Source organism: Delphinapterus leucas, chromosome X (assembly GCF_059928025.1).
Source record: "Delphinapterus leucas isolate spDelLeu-1000000601 "Yukka" chromosome X, BTC_Dleu_Yukka2, whole genome shotgun sequence".
Taxonomy (NCBI): Eukaryota; Metazoa; Chordata; class Mammalia; order Artiodactyla; family Monodontidae; genus Delphinapterus; species Delphinapterus leucas.
In genome coordinates, this window is record NC_143150.1 from 105,144,775 (window position 1) to 105,161,732 (window position 16,958).

Below are 16,958 nucleotides of genomic sequence, written 5' to 3' on the forward strand. Positions count from 1 at the left end.
ATTCCTTTAATCTGGCCTCAGGGGGTCTACTGGTGAGCTTCTGCGGTTCTTGAGGTTATCAAACTGTGACCTTCTCTCTGGAATGAAGAATGCTTCATCAAGGAGTTAGCATCTTCCATTTGTTGGGGGTTTTAGTTCTGCCAAAGAGCTCAAAGATATTGTTATGTGTATCTTTTGAGGTGGAACCAGGATTCTGTCCCAAGGCTGCACTATTGTTTTTTGACTGCTCCTCCTTTGTCTCCGCATCCCCTCCCTTCCCTGATTAGCAACTGTTCCAACCTGCCCTTTGGAACTCAAGTGAGGTCACGAAGGCTGAATGAAGCCTATTTCTTACAAACAAGAAATGGGGGACACAGAAAGACTTGTGTCCAGGAGCCCCGCCGGATCCTGTTCAGTTTCATCATGTGGATGGAATATGAAGTTCAGTACTGATCACTGCTGCTTCAGTTGAGACCCAGATGAAGTAATTTTCTTTTAGAAGCCAGGTTGTAAGATAAATACTTTAAATATTAGAATCTAACTCAATGCAGTGAGATGCTTACACCATGAGAAGAAAGTGAAACCTAAGCCAACTGTAGAAACAGCAAATTCCCATCTCTCCTCACCCACTCACTATGGGGCCATATGCTTATTGAGCGGAAGAGTGGGCAGATCTCAGCAGTATGTAAATCAGTCTCTAATCTCCCTCTCCCTCTCCCAGCATATATAGGTGACTTCCTATAGGTAAAATGATGTATGATGAGACTTCACCATCTGCTGCACTCTTATCCCTTCAATAAGTGACCAAGATCATGACATTTTCTAGTTGTCTACTTTTACATTTATTGTCTCTTCCCTATTATCTATTGCTCTTTTGCATAGATATATATATTCATTCACTAACCTTTGATAATATTTAATTCTCAGTGTTTAGCTTGATGTCAGAATGGAAAAATATCTTCTGCATGTCATGAGTTTCAGCGATGGTTTTCCTTACTGATCAGAGGCATTTTTTGTTTGCTTTTGGATTCAAGGCTTATGTTTTAATAAATGAAAAGAGTTATATTCATTGATGTGATAGTAAAAGTTTAACAGCATTCACTCTGGGAGAAGAAATTAAAAGCCCTGATTTGACATGATCTCAGACACAATAGAATAAATAACCTTAAGAGCATAGATGATAGTTAAAATAGGAAGTGATGACTTTTTAGTATTTATTCCCTTGGCAGCTTTTCTTAAGTGGGATTCCTCAAGAAAATTAAGTCCTATAGAAAATGATTTAAGGACCTATTTTCTTTTTTTTTTTTTAAGAAGATGTTGGGGGTAGGAGTCTATTAATTAATTAATTTATTTTTGCTGTGTTGGGTCTTCGTTTCTGTGCGAGGGCTTTCTATAGCTGTGGCAAGCGGGGGCCATTCTTCATCGCGGTGCGCGGGCCTCTCACTGTCGTGGCCTCTCTTGTTGCGGAGCACGGGCTCCAGACGCGCAGGCTCAGTAGTTGTGGCTCACGGGCCTAGTCGTTCCGCGGCATGTGGGATCCTCCCAGACCAGGGCTCGAACCCGTGTCCCCTGCATTAGCAGGCAGATTCTCAACCACTGCGCCACCAGAGAAGCCCCCTATTTTCTTATTTTTGTCAAGGATGGGAAATATCTAGTCCATTGTAGATGCTTAGGTAACTTATTACTTATAATGGACACCTTAGGCCTTGGTCCTGGACAATCAGCATCAGCATCAACTGTACAATTGTTAGAAATGTAAATTCTTGGGCCCCACTCAAGGCCTATTCAATCTAGAGCTCTGAGGCTGAGAGCCAGCAATCAGTGGCTTAACAAGACCTCCAGGTGATTCTGACGGTCCCAAAGTGTGCGAACCACTGCTCCAGGGTATTAGGATAAACTCTCCCCCGAATCCATTGAGAAAGTTTGCCCTACGACCTCTGAGTCCTCTGCTTCCAGTTAATGGGAAAGGAAAGAATGGGTGCAGAAACCTCACTCATTTTTTAAAAGTGTCGGCCTAGAACTGACAGATATTACCTCTGCTCCCATTCTACTGGCAATAAGTAATCTTATGGTTACCCAGTGGTGCACTGGAAGCAGCTTGTATCTGCTCATGAGGGTCTATTAGCAAATTTTCAGGCATTTTGTGAGCTACTTGACATTCTCTTGGTAAAATTGGCTATAGTGGGAGTATTTACACCACAGAAATTAGAAAATACTAAAATCAGGTTTTTTCCCCCAGAGAGCCAATTGTTAACATATACCAACACATCACAGACCATGTAACGGGCTTGGCTGACTCTACTGGGAGCTCTGCAGCTATAATGACCCTCAAAATGGTCCTGCTTTGAACCAAATTGGCTGAGCTTTTGTACTCTCACCTTGATCAGTCCTTGAATGAGGGCTACCCTGGAAAGGGAATGCCCTGGGGCAAGGCAGATCTCTTCAGCTGAGACAGACAACTGAAGGATGTCTACTGAAACCTTCTTCACCATTTGGGACAAGAGTCCTTCCTTAAAGTAGACTCTGAGAGGCTTATCCCCATGTGTACCACAGCCCCTCTCTCCAAGACTTACTAATAGGATTGATCTGGGGTGAGTGAGGGCAGTAAGATATTTTTAATGTTCTCTGGAAAATTCTTGTGTGCAGCCACATTAGATACATTTTAAAAGAGTCAAGCCAGTTGCTGAGATGACACTGTTGTTTTGTTTATTTGTGTTGCTTTCAGTAATGTTTGCGCTCTACTTCCTTTCAGTGAAATTGCATCTGGAGCAACAGCCTGTACGCAGCAAACAATTGATAAAAATTTGTAGTGTGGTTGGCTAAAATAATTAAAATACCTTTGAAAGGAATTCCACCCAGAAAATTTCCTTTAGAAATAAAATACTATAGACATACAGTAATGTATTCACAAAATAAATTAATGACTTCATGAATTAAGTTACTTCAAGATGTTAATCAAATAAATAATGTGTGCTTTTCTATTAAAGAGGAAGTTAGAAGATCTGAGCTCAGAGTGGAAGGTGGTAACCCATTTACTTCAAGAGCTGAGGACAAAGTGGCCTGGCCCTACCCCTGGACTCACCGCTACTGGAGCTTGTAAGTATGCTGGATCACATTCTCTGTGGCTGTAAACACTTGCTCAAAAGCACAACAGTGAGATGATCCCTGGGTAAAAGGGAAAATGTGTTGCAATTCTGAAAATAGGAATAAACTTGTATTATTTACTCTGCAAAATGTCTTAGAGTAGGTTCCTTAGAAATAGACTGATTCAAAGTATGGAATGACAAAAGTATATTGGGGTGTGTTCTCCAGGGATGCACCTACAATGAAGAAAGGTCCATGGCAGCGACAGCAGAAGAGGCTGAAGGGTGATTTGACTGCAGCAGAGGCCTCAGCCAATTCCACAGGAGCCTTAGAGCTGGGCTGGCTCTGCAGAGCTGTCCTGAATTGCAGGAGACGGCCTGGCCTTTGTATTCCTGAACTAGGCAGTCATTGCCCAGGGGCTGCCCGCTGGGAGGAAAGGGAGATCTTAGAAGATTCTTCTGGGGCCAAAGGCAATTCCAAGTAAGGAATACCATCAACAACCAGTACTCCCAGTAGCAGGGATGGGTGTGTTGTCCCTGAAGAAGGAATCAGGGTAGAGCTCCAGAGTAGCCTCCAAAACTAAATATGTGAGGATTCCATCTCAACAAATCCTGTAACCTTTAGATAATCTTCTTCAAATATGCCTACACAAATTCCTGAAACCACAGAAACACACACAGTCCTCCTAGCACTTCCCCCTTGTCCCATTTAAAAGCAGTCTTAAGAGCTCTTCCATTTTTAGTTTAAGAAAAAGAAAAATGGACCGTGACTCCCACAATTAGACTTGGGAGAGGAATGTTTCTACATTTAGCTATAGTCTTAACTTTTGTTTTTATTGCATATTTTCCGTCTGTTTTATTTCACTTTCTATTCATTTGTTAGTAGAAGGTATGCATAAAATCTCATGGCAATGTTAAGGCTGGCTTTGAATCTCATGGGCAAGGAGCCAGAAAACTTCTCTGCTGTACCAATTCTATAATTAATTAAGCAGAACTAAAAAAAAATCCTTGGTTGTTTTTTTCTGTTACGGTTTTTTGCTTCCTTTGTTTTTTTTTTTTTTTTTTTTTTGTCAATCTGGGACACCACAATTGCTATATCAGGGTTTATATTCAACTAATTATATCAGGTTCATTTCTTTTTTCAACCTGTAATTTTTGGTTCCCTCAGCACATATGCACAGTTTGTCCCTATATAATCATTTATTGGTATTTGTTCTCTAGCTTTCTCCTGTATATTCAGCCTCAGACTCTCTAACTCTGTAACGAGATTGGGTTCTGATGATTTGTTTGTAAGTTTGTTGAACTCTGAACATAATTATGGGTTTATGCCCCTATTTAAGCTACTATCACGTGGTTGGAAGGTTCCAGTGGCAGGGCACAGAAATCTGTTTAACCTGTAAAGTACCTAGATGTGACAATAATATTTCTAATGCAGAATAGATTCAAAGTTCCAGTTTCAGTTTCCAGAAACATATTTAATTCATCCATTTAATAAATATTTATTGAGTAACTTCTATGTATTGAACATCATACTAGGTGCTGAGGATGCAGCATAGAATAAGTTAAGGTCCCTCCCTTCATGAAACACATATAGTTGACCCTTGAACAACATGGGTTTGAACTGTGTGGGTCCACTTATGTGCAGAATTTTTTCAATAGTAAGTCCTACAGCACTACATGATCCACAGTTGGTTGAATCTGTGCATGTGGACATGGATACAGAGAGCAGACTGTAAGTTATCCATGGATTTTCGACTGCAGCAAGTCAGCGGCGCTAACCTCAGTGTTGATCAAGGGTCAACTGTACTCTGATTGGAAGAGAAAGATGATGAACTAATAAAGAAGAAAACACATACTATCTCGATATTGTTCAGAGTTGTATAGTCCACAGATTGATATCAAATGGACACTTGTTAGAAATGCAGAACCTCAGGCCTCACCTCAGACCCAGTGCATCAGAATCTGCATTTTAATAAGATCCCTAGGTGATTCGTTTGCACACTGAAGTTTGAGAAGCACAGTTATGGAGAACAAGAAAGCAGGGTAAGAGGAAAAGTGAGTGGGAATGAAGACATGATTGTCTGTAGTTGGGTCAGTGAAGCTTTTCTATTAAGAGAATGCTTAAGAACATGAGAAAGTTGGTGGAAGTCAGGAAGTAAGCCTGGATGTATATATCAAGGAGAGACCGTTCCAGGCAGAGAGAGAACAATCAGAGCAAAGGCCTTGATGTGGAGCAAGATGCGGGAATAGCAAGGAGACCAGTGAGGCCAGAGCAGAGGGAGAGGGGACACATGGCCAAAGCAGAGGGAAACTACATCTTTCATCTCTCCTCCCCTACTTCCTTCTCCCCCGACTAAGAGTCTCATCTGCCTTACTACTCCTTCCCTTCCCCCACTTCCTCCACATTGCCACCAGTAGGGAGAGTCTGAGAATGCCCTCAGCTCCAAGCCACTGGTGATAGCTGGTGGAGTTGGGGCCAGAGCTGGAGAAGAACTGAGGGAAAGAGGAACTTTCTCAAAAGCAAGGCCTTTCATTCCTTATAGCAAACTGACAAAGAGCTGGGCATAAAGTAAAAATGTTAAATGCACAAATGTTAAATACAAGTGAGTCAGGTCCAGAGCTGGGCACCAAAATGTTACTAAACTCAGGTCTGGCTGCTCGCCACTTGAAAATCAATACCCAAAAGGCAGTTGTTGGTGGAAAGGAAAGTTGCTTTTAATCAGAAAGCCAGTAATCTGGGGAGAAGATGGACTCATGTCCCCAAAAAGCAACGCTGAAGATTCTGCTCGGCCATGAAAGTTTTAAAGGGAAAAGGGGAAGTAATCTCAGTTAATAATTGGGATGGGGGTCAGAATCATTGATTGCCATCCCCCACTGCATGCAGGCTTGTCGACTTCTTGTGATCTTTCTTTAGATGTTATCTTGCTCACACAGTTTGTTCACGAGATTGCTGAAAGGGAAGCTAGGGAAGAGATCTGGTCATCTGTTAATTACTTATTCTTCATTTCTACGTCTTTGATCTATGGAGAGAACGAACAGGTTAGGCAAGGTAGTGTGTGATCAAAAGATTTGGAAGGTGTGCTAGGGCCAGAGGTGAGTAGAGCATGACGGTGCCTGGTTTAAAGTTAGTGACAAGACACAAGGCACCTCCTGCAGAGAACTCTTTCCTGCAAAGCGCTCTTTCCTGCCAAAAGCTGCTTATAAAATCAAACATTCTTTTTTTCTTTAACATGGTGGTTTAAACGTCAGAACTGATTTCAGAATGTTTAACTTTCTGGAAGTCAGGAATACAACCTGAAATAAGTACAATATAAAAAGGGAAAATATAATTTGTAATACAGCTCTGATATATGATTATTATTTCATACCCTATATTGCGATACAGTATAACTTATCATTCACTGTAGTAAGTTTTTTTCCGTTGCAGTCCTACTGTTGTGCGAGCTGCTTTTACATATATGTCTTTATCCTCAAAATAATTGCCAAGTGTATATGGTTATACACAGTATTTTTAAGGTAAGGATCTCAAGGCTTGGAGGGAAAATAGTTAGATGAAGGCTACACAGCTGGGAGGAAAAATCGCCAGGATTATAATCCAAGTGTGTCAGGCTCCAAAGCCCGTGTTTTGTTTTGTTTTGCTGTGCCTTGCACTATCTCTCTGTCCAAGAACCTAATGGAAATTCTAGATATGAAGGCAGCTAGCCAACAGTTAATGTTATTTAACTCAGTCTTAGATGTATGGGGAGTAAAAGTGAAATATGTTTCTCTGTCTTTCTCACTTAAGGAGTAGAAAAAATCAGTTTATTCTATTTGAATTTCTTAGAACCATAGAACTCTGAACCTAGAATAATCATTGAAAGTATCTAGTTGAATATATTTCTTCTGTATGTGTGGAAACTGAGGCCCAAGGGGCCTTTTTAAAAATACTAAACCAAGCTCCTTTATGACTGCTTACTTACATTATGTCATGTGATGAGGTGGTTCTGCCTGAGTTGTATAAATTATTTCAATTAGCAGGACAAATAGGCGTGCTGGACAGAAACTTTTTGCAGTTGTTGCTTAGACACCTAAGTGTATCAGTTTCCTATCTCTGCATAAAAACACCCCAAATGTAATGTCTTAAAACAAGTGTTATTACTTGCTCATGATTTTGTGGGTCTGCAGTTGGGCTGTGAGCAACGTAATAGGTATTCTGAAGGTCTTACTAGGGGTCATTCATGTACATGCAGTTATCTGGCAACTCAACAGGAGCTAGATGGATTCACTCAAATATCTGACAGCTGGCTGTTGGCTGGAGAACCTTGGTACTTCACAAGGCCTGTCATCCTCCAATAGGCTGGACTGGGCTTCATTATATGGCATTCTCAGGGCGTTGTTTCAAGAGGATGAAGGTGAAAGCTACAAGATGTCTTGACGCCTAGACTCTGTAATTCATACATCACTTCTGCTACATTCTATTGGTCGAGACAAGTTTTCAGTCCAGCCCACATTCAAGGGGCAGAGAAATAGATCTCCCCTTTTGAAGGGAGGAGCTGCAATGTCACCACAAAGGGATGGGCACACAGGGATGGGAGGCTTTATTGTGGCCATCTTAACACCCAAACCACTACATTGAAGAAAAAGGGGGAAAGCAGAGATCAAAGTGTTGGTCTATATGCAGTGTCCTATGTCAGTGACTCTCAGACTTTACCATCATCAAAATCACCCATTTCTTATTAAAGCACAGATTGTGGGGCTTCATTTCCAAAGTTCCTGATTCAGTAGATCTGGGGTGACGCTTGAGAATTTGCATCTATAAAAGGTCCCCATATGGTGCTGATGCTGCTGGTCCTGGGACTGCACTTTAAGAACTACTGCCCTAGGCCTATGGTGAGTGGGGAAGGAGTTCATCCCTGCTTCCTGCGAGCAACCTAGTGCGGAACCTGAGTGAGAGCCAGTGCTGTGGATGCCAAAGGGACCTCCACGTTATTTCAGGACCACCCGCCCCGGGACTTAGTAGCTTGGGAGTTCAAGTAGATGTACAGCACGCCTAGGCAGTATTTGCCTAGCAGAGCAGCTTAGAGACCTGTGGGGAGAATAGCCATGCTTATACAAAGCTCCCCTGGAGACTCTGATAAAGGTTTAGGTAGGCAGGACTTTGAATCAAACTGAAAGGCCTGCTTGGCAGATGGAGGCAAAGAGCCAACAAATCTGGTTGTAAATGTCAATGTGAATCCTTTCTTATCCACAAGCTGCTGGGTCTGGGAACATTCACATACCACAATACCCGATTTAGCATTTCCGAAAGAAATTGCATATAGAACATGCTTCTTGTGAAGACTCCAAATCAGGATATTGGAGTTCTTCAAATTTCCCAGGGTAATAACTGTGAAATGAATGACCATTGTATAAATAGACACATAGAAGTGCCAGTTAATAGAGGTTTCTAATTGATTAAACACTGGTAAAACCATCTCTTCCTGTAATTAATTTTGAAGAGAGCAAGTCTCAAGTGTAATTAGGAAAATGCTGCACTGGAGGTCAAGAAGCCTAAATTCTAATCTCAGCTCTGCTGCCAACTAGATAAGGGATCAACACACTCTTTTTGTAAAGAGCCAGATAGTAAATATTTTCAGCTTTGTGGGTCATGGGATCAACTTTGTCAGTGTATACTAAAAGCAGCCAAACCATAGACAGTATGTAAATAAACAGGCACGGCTGGGTTCCAATACCACTTTATTTACAGAAACCAGAAGGGGGCAGGTGGGAAAAAATTTGGCCCTTAGTGGCCTACCCATATCCCCTCAGCACTGGTCCTTCTTGTAAACCCTGAGGCTTCTAAATGCAAGCACCTGGGACTCTGCCCGGGCACTTTCTCTTGCCATAGGTGCAGCTCACTCACTTGCAGAGCACGTTGGAAGTGCTGGGAAGGAGGCATCCCTAGAACAGTACTCACCCGCTGATGGATAGAAGTTGATGCATAAATACTGTGCCCTCTTTATTCCTTGAGTAGGACAACTCCAGGGCATGGTTCACACCAGACGTCTCCAGGAGGTTGAACCACAGTTGACCACAGTGATAACCTGTTTATTGGCATACCCTGTAGGGACTTCCTTCCCATTCCTATTCATCTCCTTACTCTTCCACCACAGCTTTCTGGTATCATCTACCAATTAAACTACTTGTAATTAAATCCTTGTCTGAGAGCCTACTTCTGGGTGAACCTAAATTAATACAAAAGGTCTTAGAATTACTGCCATGGTTTTACCTTTTAAATGAGTTTTGTTCTGATTCCCATTTTGTAGATGAGAAGACCAAGGGACAGAAAAGAGTAAAAATTTGTCCAAAGTTACAAAGCTAGTAAGTGGCAGAGTGGGTATTCAAAGTTTCATCTCTGTGATGCCAAAGCATATGCTGTTAATCGGAACACTATATCTCAAGCAGTGATTTATTTATCTCCATCTGAATTTTTGAAGGCTGTACTTAAGTACCAAACACATATAAAATTATTTATACATTTATTAGTCGAACTTCACTTGCCTCTCTAGAGTTTAATAAAGCATCCCAAGACTGTTTCAGTAATACTTTAAATATCTAGGCAGCTTGAGAAAAACATGAGGTTAATTGGAGCTTAAATATAATCTTGGCATACTATTTATTTGTTTGATTTAAATTGTGAGAAAACAATTCATTTATTGTGAAAACGGCCTTCGTTTATCTGTAATGGACATGAGAGAAGAAGGAAGGAAGCTGTCAATTAGTTCTCACATTCTTACTCCTCCTTTGGGTCCCCATCCTTCTCAGAAACACAAGGAGGAGTGCCCCCCCACCCCTTCCTGTTTTGGCTAGGTTTCCAACTGTTAATTCTACTTCCGCTGAACCCTTAGGATAAGGCACATCAGTTTCAGCCAAGTCTTTCTCCGTCTCGTTAACAGCTGACTACTTTACTGAAAACACCTAGAACAAGGCTATACCATCATTGGTTTTATAATTAAAACCTCTAAACCTTAAAAACTTCCTGAAAGTCTAAGACACTAGGCGTAAGATTTTATATCAGAAAGTGAGGTCCCCTAATCAATTATGACAACAGGATAAGAAATGAAGGTTTGACCCTCCCCAAGAGAGTTCAAAGCCCTGAGGAACTACAGAGAGCCTCCAGCTCTTGGCAGCAATAAACTAACTAATTAATTAATTAACTAACTCATATTTGTATACATCAGTGAGGTGAGGGTGCTTGAAATATAATGAGATATGGTACACTATGCAAAGGAAAGTGACAGCAGTAAACCCTGGCTGGGGAGGCCCCAGTATTGGTCACATTGATCAGAAGGAAGTCTTTGGATGTAGGCCATGGGAGTCTTTGGTCTCAGGCCAGGTTCTTCAACAATGTTCCCTGGTTCACAGGGAGGATATAACAGTGGTGTCATTGTTAATATCCAAGAAAGTGATAGACTGTGAAAACTAGAGTATTTAGATGTTAATATCCATTTTGTGATGATGAAGTTCCCTTTGTTTCTTCCTCTCTTAACCTTTTGGCAGTTTTATTACTTGGTTACCATCTCCGTTTAGGGCTGAGCTTTGGGGTCTGAACTGGCAAAGGAAGAGAAGTTCCAATCCATCATTTCTAATGCTTGTTGGAAGCATTCCTGGAAGTTTCAGAGCGTGTGTGTGTGTGTGTGTGTGTGTGTAGGAGGAGAATAACATCAGTGGTTGAATAAAATATTCTGATCATTGGAGATCTTTCAATTACCCATACCCTGCATTTTAACAGAAATAAAGGGTTTATTACAGTAAAATTACCTTAGCCTTCTTATTTAACTCCTTCTAAAAAAGGACCTTTGCTGGAAATCACTATAGAATATACCATAATGTTGAATTTCTTCTCAAGCTCTTATCAAGGAGAAATTAGAACTGTTTAAACATATTCATGAGAATAGGTACCCCACAGCCCACAAAAGTAAGGCTTCTCCATATATTCCTAATATTTTCCAAAATTTCACTTAATCATTTTGAAATTGAATATAACTTAACCCTCAAAGAAAGAAGATTCCAAAAGGAAATTGTAGCAGTTTGCGCTTAAATTGTAGATTCTAAGATTGTGATCTGAAAGGCCTTTGAGAGGTCATTCATTCTTCTCCACTATCTTCACGAAAAGCTCTTTCTCTCCCTCAGAAGCAATCTTAAGGTTAACTGCATACTCCTTTTAAAAATCAAGAGTAGGTGGCGTTCCACCACTGCTGATATACTTAAAACCATCTTTCAACTGCCTAACCCAAGTTCCAGTTACTGTCTAAATTACTTTTTGAGTAGGAAAAGTACATTTAGACATTCTTCTTTGTACATTTAGAGATTCTTTAGACATCTCCCTTCAAACTTTCCTTTTCTGGCACAGATCAGGTGAGTGCCCATGGCCTATGAATAAAAAAGCTGTCTCAAATGTTTAAAACATCTCAGTTTCTCCAGTGTTTAAACATGTCTGTGTCCCCGCTTCTAACCTCCCAGGTGTGTTTTCCATACTTTTCTCTGTTGTGGGCTTCAAAATTGGACCCAGTTCCATAATTACCATTCTACTCATGACTCAGTCACCTCACATAGTCTGCATACCCTTTTCCTACCTTTATACGATACTATCGTTCTGCCTGCAGTAATGTTCTACTGGCTCGTACTAAATTGGACGACTATTTCAGGACCTGGTATTTTTTTTTTTTTTTGGCCGCATTTTAGCTTAGCCAGTCATGTCCTTCTGTATTGGAACATCCAAAAAAGGTTTTCTTTGTGATACAAAGTATCTTTAAATTGACTCACGTGATTTTATCATCAGCATTTTTACATGCTCATGTTTTCCTCATCCTAGAACTATTCTACTTCAACCATATATACTCCTCCAGGTACTGCCAAATCTCTCTCCTCTCATTCATGGCCACTCCTTTAGAAAGAGTCATCCACATTCCTCCCTCTGTTTTTCCCCCCGCTGCAGCCTGGCTGTGTTACCAACCGAACTTGGGTCCGCTCGGCCAACATGCCCCAAAGCCAGCCTACTGACACTGGGTTGTCGTGAAGGAAAGTACAGTGTTTATCGCAGGGTGCCAAGCAATGCTCAAAAGACCCAAACTCCCTGATGGCTTTTAGGCAAGGGTTTTTAAACGCACTGTTAGAGGAATAGTGTCATATGCCTCATCAACTCAGGGACCTTCTTCTGATTGGTTGGTGGTGAGGTAACAAGGTGACGTTTTGAGAATCTCAGTCATCAACTTTCTAGTTCCAACCAGTCCAGGGTCTACGTGCTTGTGGGCAGCATGGAGTCACTGTGCAGTCACCATCCTCCACCAGCAGGGGTCTTAGTTTCTGCAGAACAACTCAAAGATATGCATCGAATTGTTATGTATGTTCCTCCAGGAGGAACTAGGAGTCCTGTGACTCTATTGGGTTTTTATCATCAACTGCTTGCGTCTACTCTTTGCAACGTGGGAAGGCCTAGGAGACTAAAGCCTTTTTTCCGCAAACAGGCAGCGGAGGACACAGAGAGGCCTTTGTACCTGGGAAGGCCTCGCCGGGTCCTGCTTGGTTTCAGTCCCCCCTTTTCTTCGCTGCTCCTCAGTCCTGAGGGGAACAGGGGTGGGACAAGAAAGGGAATACAGGTTTGGATAGAAAAGTTAATCGTAAACGCGGTAGAGGAACTCGGTTTCAGGGGGACTCGGTTTCAGCTGTGTCCCTCCATCAGTCCACTGAAAGTGTCCTAAGGCCAGAAATGACCTCTTTGTTAAAATACCATTTCAATCCTCATCTTTCTTAATCTCTTAGCAGCATTTAATGCAGTTGGCCCTTCCTAGTTTGGAACATTTCTTCTCTCCTTTCACATACATAACACCACCCTCTTTTTCCTCTCACCTCCCTGGCCGCTCTTTCTCAGCTCCCCGGCTGGCTCAACCTTCTCTCTTTGGATTTCAAATGTTTAAAGTAAGGTAGGCATGCTTTTTTTTTTTTCACATTCTTTAATCTCTTGGGTAATCTCATCTACTTGCGTGGTTTCAAGTACCAACCATATACTGAAGTCTCCCACATTGTTACTTTAGATCTATACCTCTCTTTTGAGTTCTAGATCTATATACTAATTCAAAAATTATAGCAGTGGAAAAAAACCAGATAAATATTCCTGTCCTCGTAGAGCTAATGTTTTTGTGGGAATAGACAATAAAGAAAATAAATACATACATACAATATATTTGCACGTTATGAGGTAATACTGCAAAGGGAAATAAAACAGGGAAGGGTGTAGGGAGTATGAGTGTGAAGTATAAGGGTGGAACTTACAGAGACTTCATTAAAAAGGTGAAATTTCTGTGAAGACCAGAATGTGCTCAGAATGTGAGCTAAGTGGATATCTAGGGGAAGAACCTTCTAGGCTGCAGCATTCCAGGAACGGCATTCTAACAAAGGCCACGACATGGGAGGATGACTAGAATTGGAAGAGTTTCCAGTGGGGCTGGAGCACAGTGAGTGAAGGGGAGAACAGTTAAGAGATGAGATTACATCAGGGAGAGCTTTAGAGGCCATGCGGATGACTTTGACTTTGTGTAAGATGAAGACATAAGAGAGGCTTTTGAGCCCAGCAGTGAGATGGTCTGACATATGTTTTGGCAAAAACTTTCTGGATGTGTTAAGAATAAACTGTAGGGAGAAGAGGAAGGTGGAAGCAAGAGAAGACCAGGTAGGGGATTAATGCAGTAATTTAGGTGAGAAATGAGGATAGTTTCATCTAGAGTAGGGGCAGTGGAAGTGATGAGAGGTGGACAGATTCAGGGTGTGTCTTAAAGCTAGAGCCAACAGGATGTGTTGGCAGATTTGATATGGGGAATGAGAAAATGTGATGAGGTCTTTCACCTGAGCAAATTGTAAGGCTGATGTTGTCATTTACGGAATTGGGGAAAGTGGTAGGAAGTACAGGATGGTGGGAGGCAACATAAAAATCTCTGATTTGTACAAACTAAGTTACATATGCCTACTAGTTAACCAAATGGAGGTGTAGTGTAAGTAGAGGGACGTATGACCTGGAGGTTAGGAGAGAGATCCAATCTGGAGATGTAAATATGCAATTGTTAGCATAGAGCTGAGCCATGAGATTGTGCTAATTAAAGCCAAACAGTAACTATAGATAGAAAAGAGAAGATATACAAAGATTGATCCCTGGAGGACTTCAGTGGTAAGAAGTAGGGATTATAGTAATAAGTTCTGAAGTAGGAGGAAAACCAGGACAGAGAAACCTAGAAGCCAAGTGAAGGAAATTAATTAGGAGGAAGGAACTGATAAACTGTGTCAAATGCTGCCTGTAAGTCTAGCAAGAAGAAGCCTGAGGATCACCCTTAGATTTAGCAAACTTGCATAGAGTGATAGGGGGATGGAATACGCTAATCAGCGTGAATTCAGGGGAACCCGTACATCCAAGAACTCACTCAATGTATGCACTGGGATGTCCCCCAGACTCTTCAGATGCACCACATGCAAAACTGAGCTAGTGAATTTCCTCTTCCCTCTTCTCCTATCTCAGGAAATAGCAGCACCATCCACGCAAACCGGTACCAATAAGTGATCCTGGATGGAGACCTCCTTCTACCTCACTTTCCTCATATGATCAACCACCGAATCCCAGTGATTTTATTACTTAATTATCTTTCAAGTTATTTGATTATATCCATCTCCATCCCTTCTGCCACCATCATATTTTACCTGGATGTTTGCCTCCTAACTGATTTCATTCACCTCCCTCTAGTCCATTCCCCATATACACATACTCCATAAAGAATAATCATGCAAGCTGTAAACCTCATTCTATCATAATCCTGTAATGGTGCCCCGTTGCTTTTAGAATAAATCTCCAAATCATTAACATAGCCCGCAAGGTCTTACACAATGGTACCCTTACCTGCCCTTCTTGTTCCACTGTCCACCTTTTTCTTCAAAGTCCAGCCCTTCTGGCTTTCTTCAGTTCCTTTAGCGTGTCTGTTTCTTCCTGGGCTCAGGGTTTCCACATCTACTGCTCTCACCTGGATGATCTCTCCTCTCATTCGTCCTTTAGATCTCAGCTGCACAGGGTCCTTCCTTGAGCGCCTATTATACAATCTCAAAGTATACCTTTTCTTTTTCATATCCTTACCATTATTTTGATTAATGATTTGTGTAATTATTTAACTTTCATTTGCTAATAGACTGTAAGTTCCAAAAGGATCCTATTTTATATCTGATTTATCAAAGTATGCCCTTTTGGGTATGCAGTTTTTATTCAATGACTAGCTTGTGGTAGATGTTAAACCTCATATATTTTGACCAGATAAACAGTACATTTATTTTAGAGTTGGATCAAATAAAGTCGGCCTCCCATGTAATTATAATATGAGAGAGATTAAGTGGTTATATGGTTGTCCAGCTGTTTAGTAGAAGAAGCTGGACTCAAGCCCACATCTCCTGAGTTTGATCTCAGTGCTCGTCAATATTCTTATATATCTCAACTTTTATTTTTCTGCTTAGACATAGCTGACGGGTACACCTGTCCACACATTCTCAGTGGTAAATCCAGTTTTTTTTAAGACTGCTGTATTGATCAAACAGGGATGTGCTGTGGCTTTGATGCAAATCTTGCAGCCTAAATCTCACCCCCATCTCATTCCTTAACTCTCATTCTTGACTGTGTCTTGACATATAATTTGAGAACCTCTATAGTCTAACATGCTGTGTTCCTCTTAAAATTTATATTTATTTCTTCTCTCATCTTCAACATTTTAAAGAAAATATGTTTTCATCTCATTTTCCAAAGTACTTGCCAGCCTATGATGAGTTCATTAAACAGACATTCAACGTAGCTGTTCTAATATTTATGCAAGATTGCTAACAGCACTAACTATACCAGTGCCTAAATTGAATTATAACCTACCATAGGAAAAAGTCAGAATTATAATACCTTCAGTTCTTGCTTCTGAGATAATTATCACAACTTCAAAAAAAATGTTGTCCCACATTCAAAAGCAGAAGCTAAATAGCATGACACTAGAAAAGTGGGAGGCACCATTAAAATAAAATAATCAGTAGCCCCCGCTCGCCGCAACTAGAGAAAGCCTGCGCAGCAACAAAGACCCAATGCAACTGAAAATAAATAAATTTATTTTTAAAATAAATAAAATAAAATAATCTCCCATGTCACTTCAGTTTCCCAGGACTATTCTTTCTTCTTGAAGAAATTTATGGATAAAAGATATAAATAAACTTCCTGTGTTTACTGTGGATTCTAAGTGGATGAGGTAGTTTTCCTTCTCATGTTGAAATGAATAAGAATGCTGTTTCCTTGATTATTAGTATTTTTTATTGAAGTATAGTTGATTTACAATATCATGTTATTTTCAGGTGTACAGCACCTGATATATATATATATATATATATATATCTGAATATATATATTCTCAGATTCTTTTCCCTTATAGGTTATTACAAAATACTGAGTATAGTTTCCCATGCTATATTAATATATTTTTTAACCCTATGATTTGGTGATAAGCATTTTTACTTACTGAGTCCAGCAAACCCGAAATAGGAGCCCTATTATTTTTCTTAATGATTCTTATTTGTTTAAGGTAAAATGTGCCCCTTTCCTTTGAACCTGCGCTCCATGTTTAACAAATAAGGACATAACTCAGGACTGAATCGTGCACTTTGATTTGAGATTTTCAAGAAAGGACCCAGTTTCACAAGAGATTTTATGTTTTCCTGTACGGCTGACATCCACTCCCGGCAGCTGAAAGACAAACTTGTCTAATAAAGCTTTCAGATTCAATTTGCTCTCTGCATGCAGCTTGAGGATCTCTGGAGGTCATTCACAGCATGTGCTGCAATCCCAACAGGGAGAAGTAATGAAAAGATCCTGGTTAAAAA

At 40.7% G+C, this 16,958-nt stretch overlaps 1 protein-coding gene across 1 annotated transcript in view; it reads left to right on the forward strand.

Moving 5' to 3' along the window:
• The first annotated feature begins 2,945 nt into the window (after positions 1 to 2,945).
• LOC149744374 (dystrophin-like) overlaps positions 2,946 to 16,958 on the forward strand; it is a 96,638-nt gene continuing 82,625 nt past the window's right edge. The window contains exon 1 of the mRNA XM_089904940.1: positions 2,946 to 3,075. Within this exon, the coding sequence (XP_089761066.1) occupies positions 2,946 to 3,075 (130 nt within the window). The remainder of the gene's footprint in view (positions 3,076 to 16,958) is intronic.